Here is a 27,180-nt window from a genome sequence, read left to right on the forward strand (position 1 = left end):
CTGTCTTTGCATAATACAAATTGTTTTCAAAATGGCTGAACCAGGGAACAGTGGTATTAATGTACTTGTTTATTATGTGCACCACTCCTGTCCCACTACAACATTGACTATTCCCATCTTAAATCACCTTTATCAATTCCAAAAAAGCAGAATTGAGTCTAACTCATTAGAAACTATTCTTCATCTATCTGCTCAAATGTAGGATTTCCTAGAATTCATGCTGCTCTCTAGTCTGAATATTAGTGCCCTTCACAACTCCCTAGCTAAAATCTGTTAACCATAAAGACACTCAAAATTACCTAGATTTCTCCTCTCCAGACAGACTTGTGGTTCTTTGCTATTCTGATGCCAGTCCATGACCCAAAATGATTGCAAGGTACATAAATAATTACATATTTTCAAACATCCTAACCATGAACCTATGTACTGATAAGTATCAGAAAAGCACAAAACAAGGTGAGGCTTGAAATAAAAAGTCAAAAGTAATTAAGAAGTGCTTATTAAGCTATAACTAAAAGAGGAAAACCAATCATGAAAGGAATGACTAACTGCCTGGAGAAGATAGTAGAATATTAAGATGTAACTGAGGGGGTAAAAAGCAATCACTCAGGTATTATTTCACTTCCATTTTCTCTAACAAGAAGAACAAATGTCAATTTATTTGCTGACGAACAACGTAAAACGAAAAATGAGACACAAGAGGAGATATGATAACTAGCCACGAGACTATATGAAATGCATCCTAGGATTTAACTTGCAATGGTAATCTTTTTTTTTTTTAATGTCAAGGAGTTTTCTTTCTTTCTTTCTTTCTTTCTTCCTTTCTTTTTTTTTTTTTTGGTTAGGCAATGGGGTTAAGTGACTTGCCCAGGGTCACACAGCTAGTAAGTGTTATGTGTCTGAGGCTGGATTTGAACTCAGGTCCTCCTGACTCCAGGGACAGTGTGCTATCCATTGGCCACTTAGCTGCCCCTTGCAAAGGTAATCGTAAAGCTACTGTTGGTGAATTTTTAGATATGATTGAGAATGGGGAAAGTATCAGAAGGCTAGAAAAGAGCAATTACCAAAATATTCAAAAAGAGAAAAATGGGATTTTTTTGAATTGTAGTCAGTAAGCTCAAGATCAAGACCCAATAAAATTCCAGAAGTGTTTATTAAACAGATACTTGGTAAACATTTAGAAAAGAATATAATGTCTTCAGCTGAGAGTGTTGCCTTGGAATGTTAGAGGAAAGACAAGGTTTGGAAGAGTAGTTGTGCTGAGTGGAAAAGAATCAATTAAGGAGGAACAGAAGAACTGCCTTGCTGCAGTGATGGCCCAGTTGAGATTAGACAACATAAATCTGTAGAAGACCCAGTAAGCACAATTTCATGATTTATTCCAGATCCGTCCAGTAGTACACTAAGCAGGAAAGCAGGAAAACAGTGACGGTAATCCACAGGCAGAGTCTGGGAAGTTGTGATCAGCAACAGGATAAAAGAACTAAGATCTGAGCATACAGGATAATATTGAGTTGACCTGGTTCATCAAAGCATTGAGATTGGGGAGGAGAGAGAGTACAGCCAGAACGAGTAAGGGTGGAAGGATTACTGCAAAGATAAAGAATATGTTCAGACATAGTAAGACACAGGAAGAAATAGAATTATAAAAGATAAAGACTGGATAAAGGAATTTCAGAGCTCTTGAACATGAAAATAGAAAAACTTAAGGGTGACGATAAAATTAAGGGTAGGACCATCCCAGTGTATAGCTAAGGAGAAGTGGAAGAGTTTTAACAAAAAAAAAAAAAAAAAAAGAATGCAGTAGTCACTAAAAAGTTATACCAAACTAATTTTATTTCCTTTTCTGATAAGATTACTACATTCAGGAGAAGCCCATATAGTATCCTGGTGAATGACATGGTGCACTAGGTCAATATAAAATAGACCCCATTCCACTTTTGCAGTATAGGGGCAGAATGGCAAAAAAAGGGAGACCCAAGAAGGGTTTCCCACCCATGTTATAAGTGCTAAGCCTCACAAAAGACTTTAGATTTATAAATATTAACATAATTACTGACATTCTAAATATAAGATTGTTGTTCAGTAATCTAATTACTACTAGAGGAAATGAATAATATCAATATTGACATTCTCACTATAAATGAAACCACAAGATACATAGAAACTTTATCTAATAGAACGATGGCTAATTGGTTAACTCTGAAGAAGCCAATAATGGAATTCCTGGAGTCACTTCCATTGTGTGCCTAAAGGTAACAAGCATCATTTGCATAAGGCACTTGCTCATCTTACCCTATAGTGCTCATGAAGACCATTATGAAAAAATGAATACTTATGTGCCAACATCTGTTATAGAGGATTAGGAAATAAAGAAATTCTAGTAAGAACTTAATAAGATTCTTCAAACCATATTAAGTAAATGAATACAAAAGAAGACAGGTCCTGAACTGATTCAGGTATCCAGGAAAAAGTCCACGGATTTGTTTCTCAACCTCATATTTTACCAATGAAATTGTACCCATATCTCTGCCCACTGTCCCTATTATCCTTGTCCTGCCTGTCCCTACTGAAAATATACTTATCCCATCATAACACTACAAGCAAATCCTGCTTCAGTGCCTATCAACACAGATATCTTGGATACTACAACACATGTCAATGGCACAGATGCAGATTATGAAGAAATCAGGTTTCAAAGGGGGAAATTCAAGGTTTGGGTTTAGTATTTCAATGGGCAATTAACCCATACAGTGAAGATGACTCAAGTATTTTCATTACAAAAATCACTGCAAAAACAGAGGCTACATGGGATGGAAGGACTATGGTATGTTTATTCTCCATGAAGTCCTGAATCCAGCTCTACTCTTTGTAATGCAAGGGACCACATCTAATTTTATGTCCTCATTTTTCTTAAAGCAAATCTGGTAAGGTGCAATTGGGAAAAAAACTTAAAATTAAGAAAGGCTATTAACACAAAAAGTTCACTCTTTTTCCTTTTCTTTGTAGTGAATATAATTTAAATTGTAATTAGGTTCTAAGTCTGTGAGCCTATGAATCACACAGGACAAAACAAGTAGATGAAGAATGACAACTATACAGATTGAGACATGAAGTCAGAAGCCTTTCCTTTGCACAGTGCTGGTATCTATAGGCCTTTCACTTTCTTGATAGCAGTAATGTCTTTGTACCCATTTTTTTCTCAATATTAAAACCTGTATTTATGTCTAGTTATCAACGCCACAAATAACTTTATTTTGTTATGCTGTGGTTAAGGTCTCTGTCAGTATCTTTATAGGGTCAGTCAGTATCACCTTTCCTCTAGCAATGGATAATATCCCAAGGGAAAAATGTTATTGTATCTTAAAATCTGTGATGAGTTTTTCAAACTATAGTTGTTTTATCAGTAAGACATATGCTTTTGATTACAATAGAGAAAATTAATAATGGAATATATTCCATTATTGAAAAAAATATATTGAAAAATAAAAAAACTTACCATCCCCAAATGAAAAGATTGATGATTTTTTGTGTATTTTAGATGGCTTTGCTCGTTCATAAATTTCCTCAGCAATGAACATTTTGTGTAATTTTGGATAAATTCCATCAGGAATCATACGTGGACTTCCTTGGTAAAAATGAAAGGTCTTCCTGTTACCAGAAATAGCTTTATAAATACTTCTTTTGCAAGACTGACTTCGATTATAAGCCTGTTTTTTAAAAAAAAAAAAGGTAATCTTAGAAATTTTTTTTAGAAATTAGAAATTACCATTTTGAAATAATAGAAGTTGTTCTTATTAGTGTGGCTTTATTCTAGATAAAATAACAAAAAAATACAATTTTAACAACTGTTCTGGTCAACTGAATTTATTCATTAGCTAAAGAGCAACAAGAAAATAATGATGATAGATGACATTTATATAAACCATTAAGACATACAAAGATCACTATCACACATGATTCCCCTTTTCAATTGCCATCAAAAATATTTAATATATAAATACATCTCTCTGTCTCAGTACATCAACTATACTGTGTATAATTTAATCTATCTTTAATTCATAAGATTTTTGTGATAGCCTCATTCTTATTAACATAAATGATCAATATACAGTACTGCAGATTTCATGCAGAAATAAGAGAACCTGAACAACTGGGGGTTCTGGTTGTTTAATTTTCATTATGAAAGATTTAACAGCACAGTGGATTACTTTATAGCATGAATGCTGGAAGACAGAGGAACACCCACCTGACACACTGTGGTATCAGATTTTTATTCTATATGGTTATACTTCAAGGAAAACAATATGAATTCTAGTACAGCTGCATCTACCTAACAACAATCTAGAATGAGTACTACATCTCTTTTGAAGTTGATTTAATATAGTTAATGTAGGAAAGTAGTATAACAGAAAGAATGCTGGATCTAGAGTCAAAAGACCTCAGATCTGTCACTTGCTATAAGACTTTCAGCAAATCACTTCACTTTGTTGGATCTCAGTTGCCTCATTTGTTTAATGGCAGGGGGCCTCCTGTAACACATACAGGCTAAAGCCCCTTTGCAGTTCTTAATCTATGATTTAGAACAATTCATAAATCACTACAACTACCTGTTCTGTTAGAGAGAGAGCAGTAAAATCCCTTTCAAATGAATGAATAGGCAATCTCTTTTCCATAATCAAAAATAATGAATACTGATTAAAAGAACTTTAGCAATATCTCCACTATTAAGCTAACTGAGCTAATAGCAATGATAAAAAAATAATAAAAATATTTTACATTTATACTGGGTTATATTTTTCAAAGTATGATCCTATCTTTCTCTGACCAACCCAGGTTTATTATCCCCATTTTACAGATAGAGAAAGTAACAGAATTACAGACTAGTTAGGCACACAGTCAAGAATAGAACCCCCCCAAAAAAATTTTTTTTAAATTTAAAAATTTTTTTTTAAAAATTAAAAAAAAAAAAAAAGAATAGAACCCAGGTCTTCCAATTCCTAATCTAATACCTTCCTGCTACATCAGGATACATGACTTATTTTGACTACGAAGAGCACCCTATGATTAAATTTGAGCTAACAACAAAATGTGCTAAAACTCTAAATAGTTGTGAAGGAAATAAAAGTTTTACAATTACAAAGGCTACATAAATTATTATTCATAAAGAACAAATGATCCCATTACCCAAATGAAAAATTAAAGAGTCTAAGCAGAAAAAGTGACTAATTTTAAAACTCTTAAGTAAAAAAAAAAAATTACCATCTCAAATACAATTTATGTTCACCTTTATGCTTATGAAGGAAAAATAAGAAAATGGATTTATAGCTCAGGTTTGTAGAACATTACAAATATTGTTATTTACTTAGTATTTAGGTTTCTTTCAATGTACATTAAATGGGGATACTAAGATATCATTGTAAGTATATAAAAGAGAACTATTTTATATGAATTAAAAGGAAACTGTTAGAAATAAATCAATGCTTTCCCAGATTTCTTAAACTTTGTCAAAGTTTCATTCTGTCTACTGCATATAACTTTCAAACTTCAAACATTAAATTATACACCTATGGCTATACATACACATTCTTCTTTTCCTTCTGTAAGAATAACAACTATTCTGCCTTGACGTTTGCGGCCAGTTCTACCCATTCGTTGTACAAGACGAACTGGACTCTTCTGAGCATCAAAACAGATTATTAGATCAACTTCTCCTATATCTAAACCTTCTTCACCAACGCATGTAGAGACCAATGTGTTATAACCACCATCACGAAATTGTTTTACCACCTAAAATAAAGATCATTAAAATAAAAATCAAAATAATGATAAAACAATAGCAGAATTCCTACAGTACTTTATCTAGATCTCTCCTTTGTCCCTAACACATTCAACCCCACAACATACTTCTTGGTATACATGTCATGACCCTCTCCCTTATAGAATGGAAGTTTCTTGAGGCAAGAACTACATCATTTTTTTAAATCTATCACCAGTATCTATCAGAGAGACTGGCCATAGGAGGCACTTCATGTTTATTGAATTAGATATCTTTTTTTCCTTTATATCCATAACCATTCCTAAAGAAGGTTCCTAGGGGGGAAAAAAATCACTCCCTGTGCCTCCCCCCACCCTACAAAAAATGTTATGTTAGTACAATCAGGCCAAAATGAATGCAAATAAGAGAAATAATAAAAGGCAAACATAGGCCAGGAGAAAGGAAAGAAATGGCTAAAAAGGGCATTCTCTTTTTGATTTGCCTTGGTGAAAGGAGAACTACAAGCTGATTTTATGTCTACCCCAGATGAAGCTTCAGGTGTTTTAAAACTTTCTCAGTCACAGCTCAGATTTAAGGGTGGTATGTCCCAAAGAACAAGAACAAAATATAAATGGATTATTGAAAATAAATCTTCATTCTGAAAAAAATAATTCCTATACTATATTTAGTAATCAGGGTAATTTGGATACCCATTATTAGTATGTCTCAGAGCAGGGATAACTGCTGAAGAAAATACTGAGAGGTGGAAGAATTGGAGGTCTTGATGAGGGTGAAGAACAAGTACAAGAGAAATAAAATTGAGGGAGAGGTGGAATCATGGGAGGTTACAGTTGGATAGTAGAATGTCAGTTTCTAATTAGAAAAGTGGAAAGCTTGTTGGGTAATAGCAAGATCTAGCGTACGAATATTCCTCTACATGTCTGAAGTGGAATAAAGGAATAGGGCATATTAGGACTTTAGGAGGCTAAGGAATTTGGAAGAGTGTGAGGAAGCATCGACATCAATATTAAAGCACTAGAGCAAAAGAAAGGAAGATGGTGAGACAAGTGCTAAACCCATTAGAGAGGAGGGAGAAGGATCTGGGGGGTTCAGTATTCTACAACTGCCATAATTTTGATGGGCCAGAAAATTTTAAATGTATGGACTTCAACAGAGGAAAGGTTACTGAGTGAAGGGAGCAAAGGATGAATCTGGAAGTGACAATGGGGAGCAAAGAGTATTCCGACTGTCCCTCAAGGACCAGTAAGGGTGACAGGCTGAGCAAAAGAACAGCCAGTTCTGGAGAGGAGAGCCAGGCATGCTGTACTGTTAGATGACTTGGGTCTCAGTGAGGGCCAATAGACAGAAAGAGTATGAGGGAAAGAGGTTCAGGATGAAAGGGAGTTTGTTCACTACAGAACAGGAATTTCAGAAGGTACAATGGAAGGTACGGGAAGGTTTGGAGTGGGATATGGTTAAGGTCAGATGGAGTGGGACAGGGACAAGAGAACATGAGGATGAGAAAGGGATTAACTTCCTCCTAAATGGTCACTGTTTACTTATTATAGGCATAGGGAAAGAAACAGGAGGAACCACAGGGACAACAGTGGGAGAGCTCATAATCTCCAAAGAGTACTACAGAGAGAGCTGGGCTGGTTCTATGTCTGTTCCATCACCTGAAAAGCTGGCAGAAGGAAGCCTAGCACTGATGGGGAAGGGACAAGAAGTTGGCAGTGGTTCTATTTTCAGCATCCCTCTACCTCTTCCCACAGTCAGCAGAGAGTGCTGGTAGGAGGCCAGATCTAAGTCTAGCTTCAGACTGGGACCTACATGGTACAAGGAGTCTTGCTCTACTCCTTAATGTGGCTGGTAGGTGGGAAAGATGGGGGGCGAAATGCAGATAGCTATGTGGATTACAAAGAAGAGTTGTTTTAGGTCTCATTACATATTGTATGGAAAAGAGACATAAGTTATACAGCATTTCTCCCAGAAACCAACAGGCATGTTAAGTTTGGGAACCATTCCAACATGCCAGCATTTGGAACAGGTCAGTATCTATCCGGATCCTAGGCGTGACATTCTCCCTCTTCTCTATGGGAGGGGGCACCGTATTAACAACGTCTAATTTCAGAGTACAAGACTGCTTAGAAATTACCAAGAGAAATATAATTCTTATCAGAATTGCTTCTTACTGTACTTTTACGATATAAGTTAATTTAATTAAATAATTTAATTAAATAAAAAAACTTTTATAACATTTTCCATTTCTTAAAATTACATTTTTGTAAAATTTCACTTGAAAAAATAATAAAATAATTTTTAAAGACACTTCAAAACAACATTTCAAATACAGTTCTAGCTTTACTTACATGTCTAATATCAAAGAAAATTCCTCTAAGATTTAAAAAAGCATTAATTTGAACTTTGCTAATGATTTTTAAAGGGTATAAATGAAAAATATTCAAAATATTCCTAATTCTGTCATATCAGAAACTCTGAATTACCTCAAGTTGTTCCTTCTGTGTTAAACCTTTTGTGCTCTTCCCTGAAGCATGGCCAACAAAAGTCATAACTCTAACAGTCGGCTGGTATTGGAGCATTTCTGCAATTTCTTGAACACTGTCTCGAAATGATGAAAAAATCATAACCCTGGTATCACATTTTTTTTCAGATGTATTTTGATCTATTTAACAGAAATTATATTTTAAAGTTAGACACATAAAAAAACATGCAACTAAATATGTTGGTTAGTTCAAAAGGCAAAAAAGTATGGCATTAATCCAAAATATTTCTTTCAAAAACACAATTGAGGGCAGCTAGGTGGCACAGTGGATAGAGCACCAACCCTGGAGTCAGGAGGACCTAAATTCAAATCCAGCCTCAGATACTTGATATTTACTAGCTGTGTGACCTTGGGCAAGTCACTTAACCCCAACTGCTTTGAAAGAAAAAAAAAAAAACAATTGATATTGCCTAAACCTTTGTTGTTAGGCCTCTTGTCTTCTTGAAATATCACTGAAGATTCAGCTTCTTCATTATATGCCAACCTCTCTGGCTGCAAGGTTTCCCTTTATCTTCTTACTAGCTAAAAAAAATTAGACCATACAATATCTTCTCTGCTTCTTCCCAAATGAAAATGCCCAGATCTTCCCAATCTGAGAATTTCAAAAAAACACCTTCTCTTTATCCTTTTATCTCACACTCTATCTCCTTCCTTTCACCAAACTTCTTGAAAAAAATGTTTAAGCCCAAAGCCTCCACCTACTTACCATCATATATTCATTCACTCATTGCCTTTCACTGTAGCTTCCATCCCCATCACTACACTAAAACTACACTCTCAAAAGTAGTATCCTAACCACTAATCCAATGGCCTTTTTTCATTTCTAATACTCCTTGACCTAGCCTGCAGTATCTAGTACAATAGTGACCATGCCCTTTCCTCTGAATATTCACTTCTCTTTTAACTTCTGAGTTAACCTTTTACTTTTCCTCTTTAGACCTTTATGACCATTTCATCTCTGTACTTCCACTGAAAGAGGATATGATATGTCTTTGTTATAGGGTTTAGAAGCTAGAAAGGATTTTAGAAGGGACCTCTGCATATCATATGAAATGTTTTCTACCAGACTGTTTTCCAGTCTTGGTCAAACAGAATTCTTACCTCAATAGCTGGAATCTTTGGGTTTACAAAAAACTAGGTCACTATGCTCATTTGTTTATGTATACTAAATCCATTCTACTGATCAATGTATTTCTTACCCAGGACTATATTATTTTGAAAATTACAGCTTTGAAATATAGTTTGAGATCAGGTAGATCAGGTACCAATAGCAATTCTATTTATTTAGTCCCTTACCTTTTTTTTTTTTTAATTCAGATTTAACTAGGTCTGAGAGGAGTAAATTGAGGTCCTTCACTTATAATTTTACTGTCTATTTCCTTCTGTAATTCTTTCAACTTTTTCTTTGAGAATTTAGATGTTATATCTCTTGGTGCATATGTTTAGCACTGATATTATCTAAGGCACTTTTAGTAAAATGTAGTTTTTCTACTGATCTCTTTTAATTAGGTCTATTTGTATTGCTGCTTTGTCTGAGATCATGACTGCTACCTTTGCCTTTTTTACTTTAGCTGAAGCATTAACAGATTCTGCTTCAGGCCCTTGTTTTAACTCTGTGTGTATCATTCTGTTTCAAGTATGTTTCTTGTATTTGGTGGATTCTGGTTTCTGATCAATTCTACCATTCTCTTCCTTTTTATGGCAAGTTCACCCCACATTCAGATTCAAAGTTATAACTATATTTCTCTCCATCCTATTCTCATATACTCTTTCTTGTCTTCCCCACCCACCCCGTTTTCCTCTTTAAAAGTCTGTTTGGCTTCTGAGTACTGCCTCCCTTAATTTGCCCTTTCACTTATCCATCCCTACCCCAATTCTCTTAACAACTTTCCCTTTTATCCCTGTTTGATAAGATGCATTTCTGTACCCAATTGTGTATGTGTATTCTTTCTTTTAACCAGTTCATATTTATTGAGGTTCAAGTGCAAGTGGGGGAGAGAAAGGGAAGGAGGGAGGGAATTTGGAACTCAAATTTTTTAAAAATGAATGTTAAAAATTGTTTTTACATGTTATTGAGAAAATAAAATATTCAAAAAATTAAATATTTATTAAATTAGATTGAATGCTGCCCTACTTATCTTGTGAGAATCAAATGAAATTTTACATGAATAAGTGTGGAAACAGTACAGTACTATACAAATGCAAGGAGGCATTATTTCTATCATAAGTTTATCTTATTTTGAAGATAATGAATATAATATACCTTTCCAGGTTCTGAAGTGTTCAACTACAACTTCTTCTAATTTTTTTAACTTCGGATGGCTATAAATAAATTTTTTATCATTGTGCCCTGAAAATTGAAAAAAAAAAAAATTTTTCATGTCGAAATCACAATATGTATGCTTTTAAGTTCTTAAGACTTTGATCCTGTTCAGAACTAATGTGTTGAGACTTGCAGTTATTTAATTTTAAACACACAATTTTGATACAGTTATGTCATGTTGCATGCTTTTAGAAACAAAAGTAAAAAACTGAGGTTTAAGTTTCATTTTAAAAACCTAAAAATGCTTCAGGAAAAAGGTTGGACCAGAAGACCTTAAAGGTACCTTATGATTCACTGAAATTATCAAACTCTAGTGAAAGACATGCAACACAAAATAAAGAGAAAAAGCAAGCACAAATAATTTTTACTTATCCTAAATATGAGCAACTTGAGTTTTAAGAACCAGCTTTGTTTTAGAAATTACTAACTATAAACAGGAAAACTGTAAGCATTTAAGAAGTCTATCACAGGATAAAAACATGTAAATAAATACTAAGCTTAATAGTAAAATATTCTAAGATTGATTACAAACTCAATATGATGTAAAGAACATGTTAAGCGAAGTCAGAAGACCTAGTTTTGAAACTGGTTCCATCATTTATTAACTATATTTCTCCTCACTTTACTCATCTGTCATCTGTAAAATGGAGTTAACTCCTACCCTACTTACCTACTTACAGAGTCGTTTAGGAGATTCAAACAAAATAATGCAAAAAAAAAGTTTTGTAAAGCACAAAAGAGTAATAGGAAATGAAAGGAACTGTAAATATTATTATTCTGAGACAAAAGAAAAACTGACAATATTAAAGAGTCTACAAACCACTTTGGTTGGGATTCCCATCGACAATTCCTGAAGTTGTATTCCAATCTGAAAACATGTTTCCTAGTTGCTCAAAGAGTTTCATGAACTGTTCATTCCTGCTAAGTTCATTTTTGGTTCGAGTCATACCTTCAAAAATAAGGAAAAATGTTTTCCATACAATTAGAAACTTAGCAACTTGTAATTAATTTTAAAACAAGTGTAAATTGTTGATTGATCTAGACCTGTAATTTCATTGGTTTAAGGAGTACTAATGAGGAAACATCTCTACCAATGCAGGCCTACAACTGTAGGCCTAATAGTACTGTACCTAATAGTCTTTGAGAGTTGCCTGGGACACTAAGAGGTTATGCAAGACTTGCCCAGGATGACAAAGCCAGTCTGTATGAGAGGTAGCACTTGAACCTGGGAAGACCCTGACTCCAAGGTTGACTCTATGTACTGTGCCATGCTGTTTCTCAAGAAGTATGAATTAAATGTTAATTCACTCAAATTGGGCTCAGGAGACATATGAAAATTATCAACAATGAAAATGTTGGGGCAGCTAGGTGGAGCAGTAGATAGAGCACCGGCTCTGGAGTCAGGAGGACCTGAGTTCAAATGTGGCCTCAGACACTTGATACTTACCAGCTGTGTGACCCTGGGCAAGTCACTTAACCCCATTGCCCAGCCAATTAAAAAAAAATGTTTATGGCTTTTCAGGTCTGCATGCTCATATATCATTAATGAACAACTTTTCTTTTTTCCTAGTAGACTTTATCATAATTACCCATCATAGCATATTATTCCATTATTTTACTAGTATAATAAAGTACTTTAGAATATTCATTTTTCTTAAATCATATCTAAATAGCAAAAAGTTTACATGTAAAATATTTTATTTAACTTACCTTTAGTTCCATCCATAATCCCACAAAGGAAGATATATAAGGATCTCATTCCCATTTGTTGCAGTAACTCATAACCATGATATAAACTAATACATATAGCAAAATCTCCTTCAATGATACCTTGTTGTCCACCCTAAGAAAACAATCATATATTGGGTTAAATGAAAGAAAGCAAATTTGATCAATACTCCATAATGAAGTTGCCATGGCAACAGACAGAATAATATCAAAATCAAATGACTGATCAATAAAAATCTGGCAAATGAACGAGAAAATTGCCTATATATGGTCATTAGAGATCACTGGTAACTCTGGAGAGAGACATTTCAGTTGGATGAGATCAGAAGTCAGACTGTAGAAACTTAAGAGAGTGAGAGGAAATGAAAAGCAAGCACCAATTACAGACAGTCCCTCTATTCAATCCTTGTCCTTCTTGACATCTCTGCAGGTTCTGACACTGTCAATCGTCTTCTTCTCCTTGATACTCTCTTTTCTCAAGGCTTTCATAATAATGCTCTCTTGGTTTTCTTCCCACCTATCTAACCACTCCCTCTTAGTCTCCTTTTCTGCATCTTCATCTATATCACTCCTGATAAGCACATGGGTGCCCCCAAAGTTCCATCCTGGACCCTCTTCTCTTCTCCCTCTATTTTATTTCTCTTGATGATCTCATTAGCTCCCATGGTTTCAATTATCATCTCTAATCAGATCTATTTGTCTAGCCCTAACCTCTCTCCCAACCTCCAGTCTCATACGTCCAACTGCCTATCTAGAATTAGATGTCCCAAAGACCCCTAAAACTCAATATGACCAAAACAGAACTCATTATCTTTCCTTTCAAACACACCCCTCTTCCCAACTTCTCTATTCCTGTCAAGAGCACCACCATCCTCCCAGGCACCAAGGCTCACAAACGGTGTCATCATCAACCCCTCGCTCACATTCATTACACATACCTAATCTGCTGCAGTCTTGTAACATCTTTTGTATATGTTTCCTATCTCCTCGGACACTGCCACAACCCTAGTACAAGCCCTCATCGTCTCACATCTGGACTACTGAAATAACCTAACTGGTCTCTTTGCCTGAAGTCTTTACCCACACCAGCACATCTTCCACTCAGCTATGAAAATGATCTTCCTAATGCACAAATCTGACCGTTTCACTCCCCTACTGAATGAACTACAGTGGATTGAATATAAAATGCTCTGTTTGGAATTTTAAACCCTTCACTACCTTGCCCCTTCATATATTTCTTGTCTTCTTACACTTTACTATCCTCCATGTACTTTACTTTCTTCTACTCTCCCCAACTCTGTCTTGTCACTACCTATCCCCCACTTGCCTAAAATGCTTTCCCTCCTAAGCTCTGCCTACTGCCTCTCTTACATCCTTCAAGACTCAGCTCAAATCCCACCTTCTGTAGATCTTTCCTAATCTTCCCCCTCCCCCCAATCACCCACCCATTTCTTTTTACCTCCCCCCATATCAAATCAGTTGTCAAGTCCTGTCATTTCCACCTTCTACAACATCTCTTGCATACCACCCCCCTTCTCTTCTCTGACATGGCCACCACTCTGTTGCAAGCCCTCATCACCTGAAACCTAGACTACTGCAATAGTCTCCTGGCTGGTTTTGCTGCCTCAATTTTTTCATCACTCCAGTCCATCTTCCACTTAGTTGTCAAACTGAACTTCTTAAAGGTCTGACCATGTTGCCACCCCTATTCAATCAAGTCCAATGACATCCCATCACCTTCAGGAACAAATATAAAATCCTCTTTGGATTTCAAAGCCCTTCATTACATTGCCACTTCCTACCTTTCCAGTCTTCTTATACCCAACTCCCCCTCCTATACTCTGTGATCAGTGACATTGGCCAGTTTCTCACACTAGACATTCCATCTCTTGATTTGGAGCATTTTTCACTAGCTGGTCCGGAGCACTCTACCCCCTCAAGTCTCAGCAAAAGTCCCACCTTCTGCAAGAAGCCTTGTCAAGTTCTTCTTAACCTTCATGTCTTTCCTCTGAGATCGCCTCAATGTACGCTGTATGTTTCTTGCTTGTACATAGTTGCTTACATGTTGTCTGCCCCATAAGACTGTAAGGTTCTTGAGAGCGGGGACTGTTTATTGCCTTTCTTTGCATCCACAGTGCTTGTCACATACTAGGGCTTCATAAATACTAGCTGACTACACATATGGAAAATCCCTCTTCAATCTGAATTCTGCACTCAATCTTCCTATACAGTATCTGCCCACAAGTACCATTAAGGTACTCATATTGCTCTATTAAATGAAGTGTTTTCTCATAGTCAATAAACAACAATTACAGGAGAATCTTATAAGCCTTCTTCTTTCAGTCTGTGTGCCAGTTCCTTTTCCATATTTTCATCAAGAATTCCCTCACATAAATTATTCTCATCAAGATTTTGGAGAGACAACAAAGTAGGATACAGGTTCAATAATTATTGAGTATTTTCTCAGTAACACCAGTATGTTATAATGTCCTTTCAGAGGAAGTTAGACGGCACAGTGGATAGAGTGTCCTGGACTTAAGTCATAAAGACATGAGTCTGAATCTTGACACTTATTAATTATGTGAACCTAGGCAAGTCACTTAACCTCTAAGCCTAAGTTTCTTCATCTGTAAAATGGAGATGATAATAATAGCACCTACTTCACAAGATTGTCGTGAACATAAAATGAGATAATGTATATAAGATGCTACGTAAATGCTAGCTATTTTAGGTCCATTACTTTTTCCAACGATTCAAAATATTTCCCTCTTTGATATGCTGAAAAGCAATAGATATTTCTCTAATAGAGGTCTCATTTATGAGATACACAGGAAACTGAGTCACATTTATAAGAATATGAGTCATTCCCCAACTGACAGATGGTCAGTTTTCAGAGGAAGAAATCAAAGCTATCAATAGCCATGTGAAAATATATTCTAACGCACTAATAATCTGGTAAAAGCAAATTAAAATAACTCTTGAAGTACTACCTCACAACAAAAAGATTGGCTAAGTTGACAAAAAAAAAAAGAAAAGAAAATGACCAATGCTGTGTCAAAATGGTGTGGGAAAACAGGGACTTTAATGCACTGATGTAGGAGCCCTGAACTCATTTACCCATTCCAGAAAGCATTTTGGAACTACACCCAAAAAAACTGTGCATATCCTTTGACCTAGCAATACTACAAAGGTATATACCCCAAAACAAAAAAAAAATAAAATAAAAAGGATCCATATATACAAAAATAGTTATAGAATATCATTTTGTAGTTGCAAAGAATTGGAAACTAAGGTGATACCCATTAATTTGGAAATGGCTAAACATATTATAAGAATGTGATGGAATACTATTGTGCTGTAAGAAATGAAGAAAGTGATAGTTTCAGAAAAATATAGGAGACTTGTATGAATTGATGCAAAGTAAAGAGAGCAGAACTAGAGGCACAATTTCTACAATAACAATATTATAAAGATAATCGACTTCAAAAGACTTAGTAACTCTAATCAACAAAGTGATCCAGCTAGATGGCACAGTGGATAGAGCACTGGCCCTGAAGTTAGGAGGACCTGAGTTCAAATCCAGCCTCAGACCAAACACTGGACACTAGCTGTGTGACCCTGGGCAAGTCACTTAACCCCAATTGTCTGAAAAAAAAAAAAAAAACCAAAAAACAAAGTGACCAATCACAATTTCAAAAGACTTATAAAGCATGCTATCCACCTCCAGATACAGAGCTCATAGACTCAGAATGCAGACTAAAGCCTATCTCCTTTGCGTTCTTTTGGATATGATTAATGTAGGCATTTGTTTTACATGACTACACATTTGTAATCGGCTTAATTTTTCTTGCCTTCTCACTGGGTGAGGAAGAGAGAGGAGGGAGAAAGAAAATTCAGAACTTAAAACTGAATTTAAAAATAAAGAAAATCAAGATAAATAAATTGCAGGGATTCTTACACTCGGGTCCATGAACTTGTTCTTATAATGTTTCGATAACTGTATTATTTCAATATGATTGGTTTCCTTTGAAAAACACTATTCTAAGAATGGTTTCATAGGCTCCACCAGACTGTCAGAGGGGTCAATGACATCAAAAAGATGAAGAACCCCTTATATAGGAATGTATTCAACACTTACTATGTGCCAGGCACTGTGCTAAGTGCTAGAGATACAAATATAAGCAAGCAAGACAGTTCCTACCCTCAAGGATCTTACATCTTAATGGAGAAGTCACATGAGGGAAAGGGGACCACTCCCATACACAAACTATAGAGTAAAGATGGCTGAGCACAGCTGTGGAGGCCTGGATCTGAGCAAGAGAAGATCAAAGCAGGCTTATGAAATTCAGCTCACATTGGCATTTCAATTTTCTGTATAAGGTGGTGAAGAGTCCGCTCCTGGTTATTGGGTCTGAGGTGGATGATCCAGAAAGGAGATACAGAAGGAATAGTCAGACAGGTGAGAAGAGAATAAATTATTCTCATCATGATTTTGAAAGGGGTGAAGGGTGGGAGCGCCAAAATTATATGATCTCTAGTACAGACTTCCTCTACGTATACTTGATCAGTACTAACAGCTCTTCTCATATTTTTTACTTTTTATGTTTTGTTTGAATTTTTATTTTTCTTCACTATCACTTTTGTATAATCCCCAACTGCACAGAACTCTGACCCGTAACAAAAGGCAACAGTAAAGCAAAATAAACCAGTATGCATCAACGCATATCTGTAGCCTATTGGTAGGGAGTGACGTATGCTCCATCATCAGTCCTCTGAAATCAAGATTACTGTATTATCATTTAATTTTGTTTTCCTTTATGTGGTCATCATGTTTCCCTGGGTTTGGCTTTCTTCCTACTGCATCACTTCATACATGTCTTCCCAAGTTTCTCTAGAATGTGCTTATTCATAGTATCTTACGTTGCAATAATATTCACTTTAATTCACATAAGATTATTTGTTCAGCTGTTTCATGATCAATGAACAACCACTCCCCCACCTCCAGTCCCACCAATGCTTTGCTTCCTGGCACAACAAAAACACTGCTATAAACATTTTGGGATTTATGAAACTTTTCCCTCCTTTGTTTGACCTCCTTGTTTGTTTTCCCTCCTACATCTGATTTTGAACCGTGACTTAAGAAGACACTGATAAATCTGAGAATGTTCGGACAAAGACAACCAGGATGGTGGAAAAACTTTACGTTCATTACATATGAAGATCAATTGAAGGAACTGGGAATAGCTAACCTGGAGAAAAGAAGACTCAGGACACATGATAGATCTGCTCACATATCCATAGGATCGCCACATGGAGGAAGGATTAAATTTACTCTGACCTCAATGGGCAGAAATAGGAGCAATGGCTAGATGCTGAAAAGAGACGAATTTAGGCTTGCTATGAGGAAAAGCTTCCTAGAAATTAGAGCTGTCCAAAAACTGAATGGCTTGCCATGGGTTCTTCCTCCTTCTGTGATTTTCCATGTTTCATTGAATTCCCCCATCCATCAGTTCTTACTGCACTATGGCCCATTACATTATAAAGCACAATTTATGTGGCTTTCCACAACTGATGGGCACACATACCCATATGATACCACAAAAAGTGCTGCTATGAATATTTTGGTATTTATTAGGCTAAAGCATACTTGTTTAGTGAAAGATCTCTAATACTCCATGGGGCCTGTTAGCTCATTGCCATGGGTATTCTTTCCACTGATACAGACTGCAATTCATACATACCTTCCTATTCTATGGGACATTTATTAATGTCATCACATAAGTTTGCAACATGGGTTTCCTCAACATGTCATCATGAGGATCCCAATAAAATACAGTGACTGTCAGTTGGTTATTTCTCACTCTTGCATATCATCTTGTTCAACCATACATTTCTTAAATGCTTCTCTGTTTTAATGTGCTGTAGCTTAATATACCAACCAGGCACCTTTGCATTGTAATTTCTTCAAAAACTTCAATTTTTTTAATATTTAGGAATTTTCAGAGACCGTGGTATTCATGATTCACAGCCATATAGTATCATCAGAAGAACATTGGTGTTAAAAAGATGGGCCTTTGTTTCAGGGAGAAACTAGGAGTCACTAAAACAACTTTGCAGTTTCCCAAATGCAATCCTTCCTGTTCTCCCTTTGCTTTTTCAATTTTGGGACTAAAACAGTGTCCGTCTGGAATGTCTGTCTTACATAGTATAAGTGTACTTCCAACTATGTCCATTGGAACATCTCCCTCTACATACATATATATATATACATATAAACACATATATACCCACACACAGACACAGTCAGAAAGACATGCTCTCACACACAGACTATGTATTTACTAGTGCCAAATTGCCTAAAAGATACAAAATCCAAGATCTCATTGTACTTAGTTTATTGACTATACAAAAGCACTGATTTGGTAAAGAAAGATAAAAGTTTAAATTTAAAACTGAACTGAGAACATGAAACCATTTTAGTTGTCTTCGTACATCTTCAGCATCTATTTAAATCCTAACTCATTTCCTGAGGATGTGATTTTTCTTTTTTTTTTTTTTTTTTTTTTTTTGCGAGGCAATTGGGGTTAAGTGACTTGCCCAAGTCACACAGCTAGTATCATCTCTCTGAGGTCAGATTTGAAGTCAGGTCCTCCTGATGCCAGGGCCGGTGCTCTATCCATTGTGCCACCCAGCTGCCCCTTGCTGATATGATTTCTAAAGCAAAAATCACTATGTTTATACATCATCCTGGCACCAAGAGGAAAAATCAGTTCATCATTTTATAATTTATTTTAAAAACACTTACCAGAATATGAGGAGATGAGTTTTTCCTAAATAGATCTCTTGCTAAAATTATCTGAAATTTTGTAAGGTTGGGTATATCCTGTCGCATCAGAACCTTAACTCTAATCAAGCGATTAGCAAATGCTTCCAAAACCTGTAGATTAAAGAAAAATTTATATAAAGACGTATTTGCTAAATATAATTTAGACATATTATGACCTCACTTTCATATATGCTCACCAATTTTCTTACTCTAAGGTTGATTCAATTTAAGTGTGAGATACAATTAAAACAAACATTTAATATTTTCAAGTAAACACAGACAATAATTAAAGTAGCCATAGAAGTTAAGTACAACAGAAAAGCAGGACAGTGTTGGTACTAGCATGTTAAACTTATTATATACTAAGAAAAAAAATAACCTCCCACCCTTTGAAGGATGTCCCATCCCTCAATCACCCAGGTTTGCCACCCAGGTGTCATCCTCAACTCCTACTTTTCTCTCACCCCACCCCCTCACATCTAATCATTTGTCAAGTCTTGACATTTCTACCTTTGTAACATCTCTCATATATGTCCCCTTCTCTCCTCTGACTGCCACCACCTCCGTGCAGGCCCTCATCACCTTAACTAGCTATTACTTTTGTTTTGTTTTTTTGGCGAGGCATCAGGATTAAGTGGCTTGCCCAGGGTCACGCAGCTAGTAAGTGTCAAGTGTCTGAGGCCATATTTGAACTCAGGTCCTCCTGACTCCAAGGCTGGAGCTCTATCCACTGTACCACCTAACTGCCCCTCTTGACTATCTATTACAACAGTCTATTGGTTGGTCTCCTTGCTTCAAGTCTCTTTCCACTCCAATCCATCCTCTACTCAGCTATCAAATTAATCTGCCTAAAATGCAGGTCTGACCATGTCACCCTTCCAAATGACCCTGTCAATCAGCTCCACTGGCTCCCTATCAGCTCCAGGAATAAATATAGAATCTACTACTTGGCACCCTCCACCCTATCCGGCCTTTTTAAACCTTACTCCTCACCATATATGCTGTAATCCAGGGACACCGGCCTTCTGGCTCTTCTTGCACAATACACTCCATCACCAGTCTCCAGTCATTTTCAATAGCTGCCTTCCATGCCCAAAAGAGCATCTCTCCTCATTTCCACCTATCTCCCCCGGCTTCAAGTCCCAGTTAAAATTCCATCTCCTATGGGAAGCCTTTCTTGATTCCTCTTTAATGTGACCCCCTCTGTTGATTATCTCTGAATTATCACATATGCACATACAGATGTACATATAATGTATGCACATACACATATATGTGCACACACTCACACATACACCCAGGTTTATATGTGTGTATCTTATTCACACATATTGTTTTCATACCATGTCCTCATTAGACTGGGCTCTTTGAGAGTAGGAACTATCTTTTGCCTTTCTTTGTATCCCTGGCATTTAGTACAGTGCATGGCAACACAACAGGTGCTCAATAAATGCCTACTAAGAGATACAATGTCTTCATGTCCATTTTCTTTTTTGTTCTTCTTTACCTATGGAAAAGTTCTCACGGAGGCACCTGTACCCCAGAGGCCACAGGCCTTGCACAGAACCAGCCTCCGGCACACTCTGCTCGTAATACATAACGAATGAAACTTAAAACCAGTATTCTTTGTTATCCACCTAGATGTTCTCATTCCCCTTCCCACCTTTCCCCTCTATCAGCTTACTCTAAGGATAGAGGAAGACCATCCACATCGTCTGCTAGCCAGAGTGAGAGGTGGAAGGATGCTGGAAATAGAACCACTGCCAACTTCTCTTCCCCTCCCCACCAATGCTAGGCTCCCCTCTACCAGCTTCCAGGTGAAGGAACAAACAGAACCAGCCCAACTCTCCCTATTTGGAAATTGTGAGCCCCTTTCTCCATCAGTAATCCATTACTGCCCCTATGATTTCTCCTGCTTCTCTCCCTATGCCTGTAATAAGTAATCAGTAAACATTTAGGAGAAAACGAATCCCTTTCCCCTCCTCATTTCTCTGACCCTGTGCCCCTCCATCCAGCACTACCCGTTTCCCACTCCCAACCTTCCAGACTCTTTCAATGTACTTTCTGAAATTCCTATTTGTGAACAAACTCCCCTTCATCCTGGACCTCTTTCTCTCACATTCTTTCCAACTACTGGCCTTTGGTGAGACCTAAGTCCTCTAACAATACAGCATGCCTGGCTGTCCTCTCCAGAATCAGTCCATCACTCTTATTGGTCCATGAGGGAGAGTCAGAACACTCTTTGCTCCCCACTGTCACTTCCACATTCATTCTTTTGCTTCCTTCACTCAGTAACCTTTCCTCTGTTGAAGTCCACACAATTAAAATTTTCTATCCAATCCAATTCTCTATGGTAGCTGTAGAACACTGAGCCCCCAGCTCCTTCTCCCTCCTTTCTACAGGGTTCAGCACTTGGCTCAACATCTTTCTCTCCTCCCCAATGTTAACATCTACATAAAAACGCCCTCAAAAATCCAATGAAGTTGGGGCAGCTAGGTGGTTCAGTGGTTAGAGCTCCGGCCTTGGAGTCAGGAGGACCTGAGTTCAAATCTGGCCTCAGACATTTGACACTTCCTAGCTGTGTGACCCTGGGCAAGTCACTTAACCCCGATTGCCTCACCAAAAAAAAAAAAATCCAATGAAGTTAAAACTAGAAAAATGGCAAAAGAAGGAAAATGACAATTGTTAGAGGGGTTGAGACAGTGCAAGCACAGTAATGTTTGGATGGAGCTAAGAAATTACAGCCTCTCTAGAATTTTGACCTCTGCCTCAAAAAGTCCCTAACACACACACACACACACACACACACACACACACCAGTACTAATCAAAGACAGGGGAAAAGGACAAAAATATGATACAGTGATATTTTTTTGTCTTAGCAAAGTATGGGAAACAAAGTGGATGCCCACCAATTTGGAAATGGCTAAACAAATCATGGTATTCTAATGGAATATTATTATGTTATGAGAAATGACAAATAGGAATTCAGAGAAACCCAGGAAGATTTATATGAACTGATGCTGAGTGCAGTAAGTAGCAGGACAACAATTTCCATGACGATAATAATATATTTCAAAGGTGTTTTCATTTACACTAGAAATCTGATCAATATGATGACCAGTCATGACTTTAGAAGACTGAAGCACACTTCTCACATTTTGGCAAGAGAGACAACAACTAGAGTTAGAGGACTACGGTACAAACATATTTTACATAGCTAATATGTCGATTGATCATGCTTATCTTTTATAAGGTAGGGCCTCTATGAGGGAATAAGGAAGTGAATTAGTGAGAAGTGACAGAGATTAGACAGAAGGAAACAAAAAGTTCAGAAAGACAAAAAATAAGCAATGTTATTTATTAAATTTAATAAGCACTTAAAAAAACAAAGTACACAACGAGAAGCTCATGATTTCATATATAATCTTTTTTATGTTCTTTGTATATTGGAATGTGTTTGTTAATCATTTTTAAATTCCTTAATAAAAAAAAATTTTTCAAAGCTAAACAATAAACGAAAAACCAATGAAGATGTCACATAACAGAAATTTAGGAGTTTAACGGTCACAAAAAAATCACTTACCTGTATATATGTATTCTGAATTGTTACAAGTTCTTCTCCAAGGGGAACAACAAGTTTTTCAATTTGTCTTTCATGAGTGAATGGCAAAATATCTGAAGAGTCTTCAGAACGAAGCTCTATCTGCCCAATTAGTAGGTTTGAAACAACCTGTTGTACAGCCTATATAACGTTAACAAAAAAAAAATCAAAAGTCCATGAGACGTGCATTGAAACTGGATTTATTACAAGAGAAATGAACATGCATATGGAATAACTATACCAAGTATGAAGGAGTTCACAATTCAGGCAGAAGCTCACATATTTATGAGTTGCAACAAGGTGGGGAGAAGTGAAGGACAATCCCTTCCCAAGCAGGTGTGACAAGAGATGAGGAAGGGAGCAGAGTAGGAGTAGGGAAAAGATTAATTACCCTGTTGGAGGGGAGAAGAAAGGTGGAAAAAAGGAAAAAGGAACATGAGTAAGTAAGATGGCAAAAGCAGCAACCTTTTCCCTTGGGAACTGCTAAACTATGAAGACATGATGATCTGCTTATCTACAAGGGTCCCAGCTGCACAGTTTACCAGTCGGGTGCAGACTGACTGGTACCTTTCTTATAGCTGGTTAAACCCTCAAGGTCACACTGTAAGAGTTCAGCTACAGGTGCAAATAACAAATTATGTCAGCTGGGTGGGACGGGGGAGGTCATCCTTGACCTTGGCCTTCCACACACCCCTGTCCAATGTCTCTGGAAAATATGGCAACTCAAGAAGACAGGTTAAGTTGGCTTCAGAGCAACAACAAAAAGTCAAAAAGTAGCAAATTTAAATTATAGCCAGATTTAAAATGCTCTTAAAAGATTGATACCACCATCAGAAACCAAAAGTGGTTTTTCAAAACATTGACATTTCTCACTTTTAGAATGCTGATGACCTAACCCACCCTAAGGATCAGTTATCAAATCTATAAAAGTGTACCAGATTGATGAGTTGATTGATTTTGATAAACTACTCTTTTATTCATCTGTCTTTTTACATCTGTTACAAGGAATGGCTAGATAAGGGGAAGAGGGAAGGATCACAGAATCACAGATTTAGGTCTGATCAGGAAGGGATCTCAAGAGCCCTCTAGACTAATCCCTTCATTTTACTGATAAGGAAACACGCCCAAATAGGTTAAGTGACTTTCAAGGTCACAGATTCAGTAAAGCACCAGAAATGGGATTCAAACCCAGCTCTTTTGACTACAGAGTCAGAGTTCTTTCAACTATAGTATGCTGCCTCCCTGGATACAGTAGAAAATAAAAGTGATTTAAAACCAAAATATATCAATAGAAATATGATTTAAAAATAAGTATACCAGAAATAGTATATTATAGTGGAGGAAGAAGTTTTCAAAAAATATTCTTCCTCCTCCCCCTACTCTGTTTGTTTGTTTTGGGGGGGATAGAGGATGGGGAAAAATGCAAAGCAATGACAAAAATTATCAGATATTTTTTGGGTACAGTTCCCATATCTCCAACTAACAGGGAATATAGCATATAAATCATTTAATATAGTATGTACTACAGGTACAGGTACAAATCTGACATTGTCAATATCAGTCAGCACAGGCTTACTTGAAAGTCAGCTGTAATACTGAGTTGTGATAATACACCACTTGCTGTGTTTAAAAGTGAAATGTGAAATCTCTTATTCTGTCACTGAGTTAACATAACACAATATTGGTTATATTTCTAATATCACTATTTCAGAATGCCAGTTGCCTAATCCTACAGCCTTTAAAAAAGTGAAGTAGTTCTCCCATAACTCAGGAGCAGTTATAATCATTTGAAATTATTAATAAGTAAATATTAATATAACTATTTGAAACTTGGTTGTCTCTAATTTTAAACAGTTGAATAATATCCCTTCCTGGTATATAAATGCATAACCTTTATGAAGAGACAAAGCCCCCAAAAGGAGAGAATTAAAAAACTATTGTCCTGGGTAAAAAGATACCAGCTCAAAGAGATTGGGGAAAGCTTCATGGAGTAGGTTGTATCTGAGTTATTTTTAAAAGCAAAGGTAGAACCTTCAAGGCAGGAGCTACGTCGTCAATAAAATAGTTTAAATATTAACATTTTAAAACAGTGGTGGCACAGGCAAAAAATAAATTGGCTAAGGTACACGATAGATTAATTCATAGTTGTGGCAACAAATTATTTAGGGAAATTAGTAATGTATGGGGATATTTCCATAATCTTTGTACACTTTCAATATAAGATGATCATGGCTATTCATATGTTCCCTGATGCCACTATTATGGGCTGGATGAATCATGGATGGCAGTTCTTATGTATTTATGTTTTTATTAAATGGAAAAATCATCAAACTTACCTTTGTGTCACTGCCAGGTGTGGCACTGAGAGCCAATATTCTAAAGTGCTTCGTATACTTAACTAGTTCCCTTACCACCTGGAAAAAATATTTTGAGTATATGTAATTAAACAAACATTTATTTAAAAAAAAAAAACCCACAGTGGATACAGCACCGGCCCTGGAGTCAGGAGGATCTGAGTTCAAATCCAGTCACAGATCAGACACTTAACATTTACTAGCTGTGTGACAAATCACTTAACCCCAATTTCCTCACCACCACCCCCCAAAAAACCTTTGCAAATAGCATCTTAAGTATATGTAGTTTTTTACTTAAATGTAATGATGACAGATAGTAGGCTAATGTCTTATATTAATAATCAAACCCATGCCTAATATTCAAACCCTGTACTTGGCACTCATTGTCCCATTCATGTTTTTCTAGATATCTGGCACAAGTACCACCACTAATTTTCCAAATATCACATTTCTTTTGGGACACTAAACAGATACATGAGAAAATTACACTGAATTACTTGAGCTTTTAAAGAAAAAAAGTGAGCATTAATGTCAGTCTTGCCTTTCATTTACAAGTACTAATTTTTGAAAAATAACAAATATTAACATCCTGTATTTAGGTCTACTGGCACAGAAGTCAAAACACTATCAATTCCAGAATATAATCAAAGAATTTAAATATAAAGTATATTAAAGTTCTGTTCTCAATGTTTCATTTAGGGTGTGGAAGGTAGTGTAGTGACTCTAGGTTCTTGAAGGTTATTATACCTGCAGAACACAAACTCTGATATATCCTACCAAACTAGAAGGATTAGGTATGGATGGGCCCAGCATCTGAGGACCAACTTAACTAAATTTAGAGGTTCATTATCAGGTTGGCAAACAGTAATGAATTTTTCAACCATAACTCTCAAATACTATATACTAAGTGAGAAAGGTTGTTACCTGTCAGAAAGGGTGATGATGAAATCACAGGCCCTTATAAGTATTTAAGTGAGAAGTAAAATATGAAAATGCCAGCTTATCAAATAAATATACATTCTCTCAAGATGATGTCTGAAGAACAAACTGAGCTCAGTTTTTTGAGAGGGTTTTGGTTTTTTTGGTTAGGCAACTGGGGTTAAGTGACTTGCCCAGAGTCACACAGCTAGTGTTAAGTGTCTGAGGCCAGATCTGAATCAGGTCTCCTGATTCCAAGGCTGCTGCTCTATCCACTACACCACCTAGCTGCCCCATGAGCTCAGTTTTTAAGGACAAATGCCCAATTCTGAATATTTAATACAATTATTTCTTGATAAATATATATTTCCAAATAAATGGTCTGATTTATCTCAGCAGTTACACAGAACATACTCTTTCACAACTTAAAATTCTTTGAAAAGAAAGTATTTATAAGCATAAAGCAGAAATGAACACACACCTATCAAACTTCAGAGCCCTTAAGACAAACCTTCAGATATTGTGGGCCTCAAACAAGGAGCTAAAATGTATAGGAACTGTGAATTTAAAAAGCAAGGTAAACTCTCTTTGTCATTCCATTCATTTTCTTTTCCAATGACTTTTCCAAGTCCTTTAAAACTCTTTCTGCTTTTTAATCTCATCAATACTTTGGCATGTTGAGTTAGTGGTTTTTGAAGAGCTATACCAGAAAGTACGGAGCTCAGAACCCACATCATAAAATGATTACTTTAAATGCAACTGAAAAATGTCAACTTTTAACAATCAATTTTTACTCAAAATTAAGTAAATTGATTTCAAAATTGTTGCTTATGATTTTTAAAAGTAGGTTACATAGCTCAGAAAGTACAAATTCTGCTTTTACATCCAAACATTCCTCTTAATTCCCACTACAATCAATCACATACTCTTCTATACAGTACATATATTTTGCTAACAGATCTCCCTTTCTTCATTCTGTCCATCTATCCAATTCATCCTAAATTATTGCCAGATTATGCCATAGACAATGGGTAGCCTCAGAAGGTTATAGGGTTATGAGAAAAGCTATTTTAAGCTTATAGTCCAAACTCAAGAGACAATATAGGG

General features: G+C 36.3%; 1 protein-coding gene across 1 annotated transcript in view; it reads right to left on the bottom strand.

Moving 5' to 3' along the window:
- LOC114029975 (Fanconi anemia group M protein-like) overlaps nucleotides 1-27,180 on the bottom strand; it is an 89,715-nt gene that overhangs the window by 60,029 nt on the left and 2,506 nt on the right. The window contains exons 3-11 of the mRNA XM_027844622.1: nucleotides 25,138-25,215; nucleotides 22,784-22,942; nucleotides 19,178-19,309; nucleotides 12,355-12,487; nucleotides 11,465-11,593; nucleotides 10,585-10,671; nucleotides 8,263-8,441; nucleotides 5,584-5,790; nucleotides 3,500-3,710 (exon numbers count right to left, since the gene is read on the bottom strand). Of these exons, the coding sequence (XP_027700423.1) occupies nucleotides 3,500-3,710; nucleotides 5,584-5,790; nucleotides 8,263-8,441; nucleotides 10,585-10,671; nucleotides 11,465-11,593; nucleotides 12,355-12,487; nucleotides 19,178-19,309; nucleotides 22,784-22,942; nucleotides 25,138-25,215 (1,315 nt within the window). The remainder of the gene's footprint in view (nucleotides 1-3,499; nucleotides 3,711-5,583; nucleotides 5,791-8,262; nucleotides 8,442-10,584; nucleotides 10,672-11,464; nucleotides 11,594-12,354; nucleotides 12,488-19,177; nucleotides 19,310-22,783; nucleotides 22,943-25,137; nucleotides 25,216-27,180) is intronic.

The sequence above is a fragment of the Vombatus ursinus genome, unplaced genomic scaffold (assembly GCF_900497805.2).
Source record: "Vombatus ursinus unplaced genomic scaffold, bare-nosed wombat genome assembly UNPS02014945.1, whole genome shotgun sequence".
Taxonomy (NCBI): Eukaryota; Metazoa; Chordata; class Mammalia; order Diprotodontia; family Vombatidae; genus Vombatus; species Vombatus ursinus.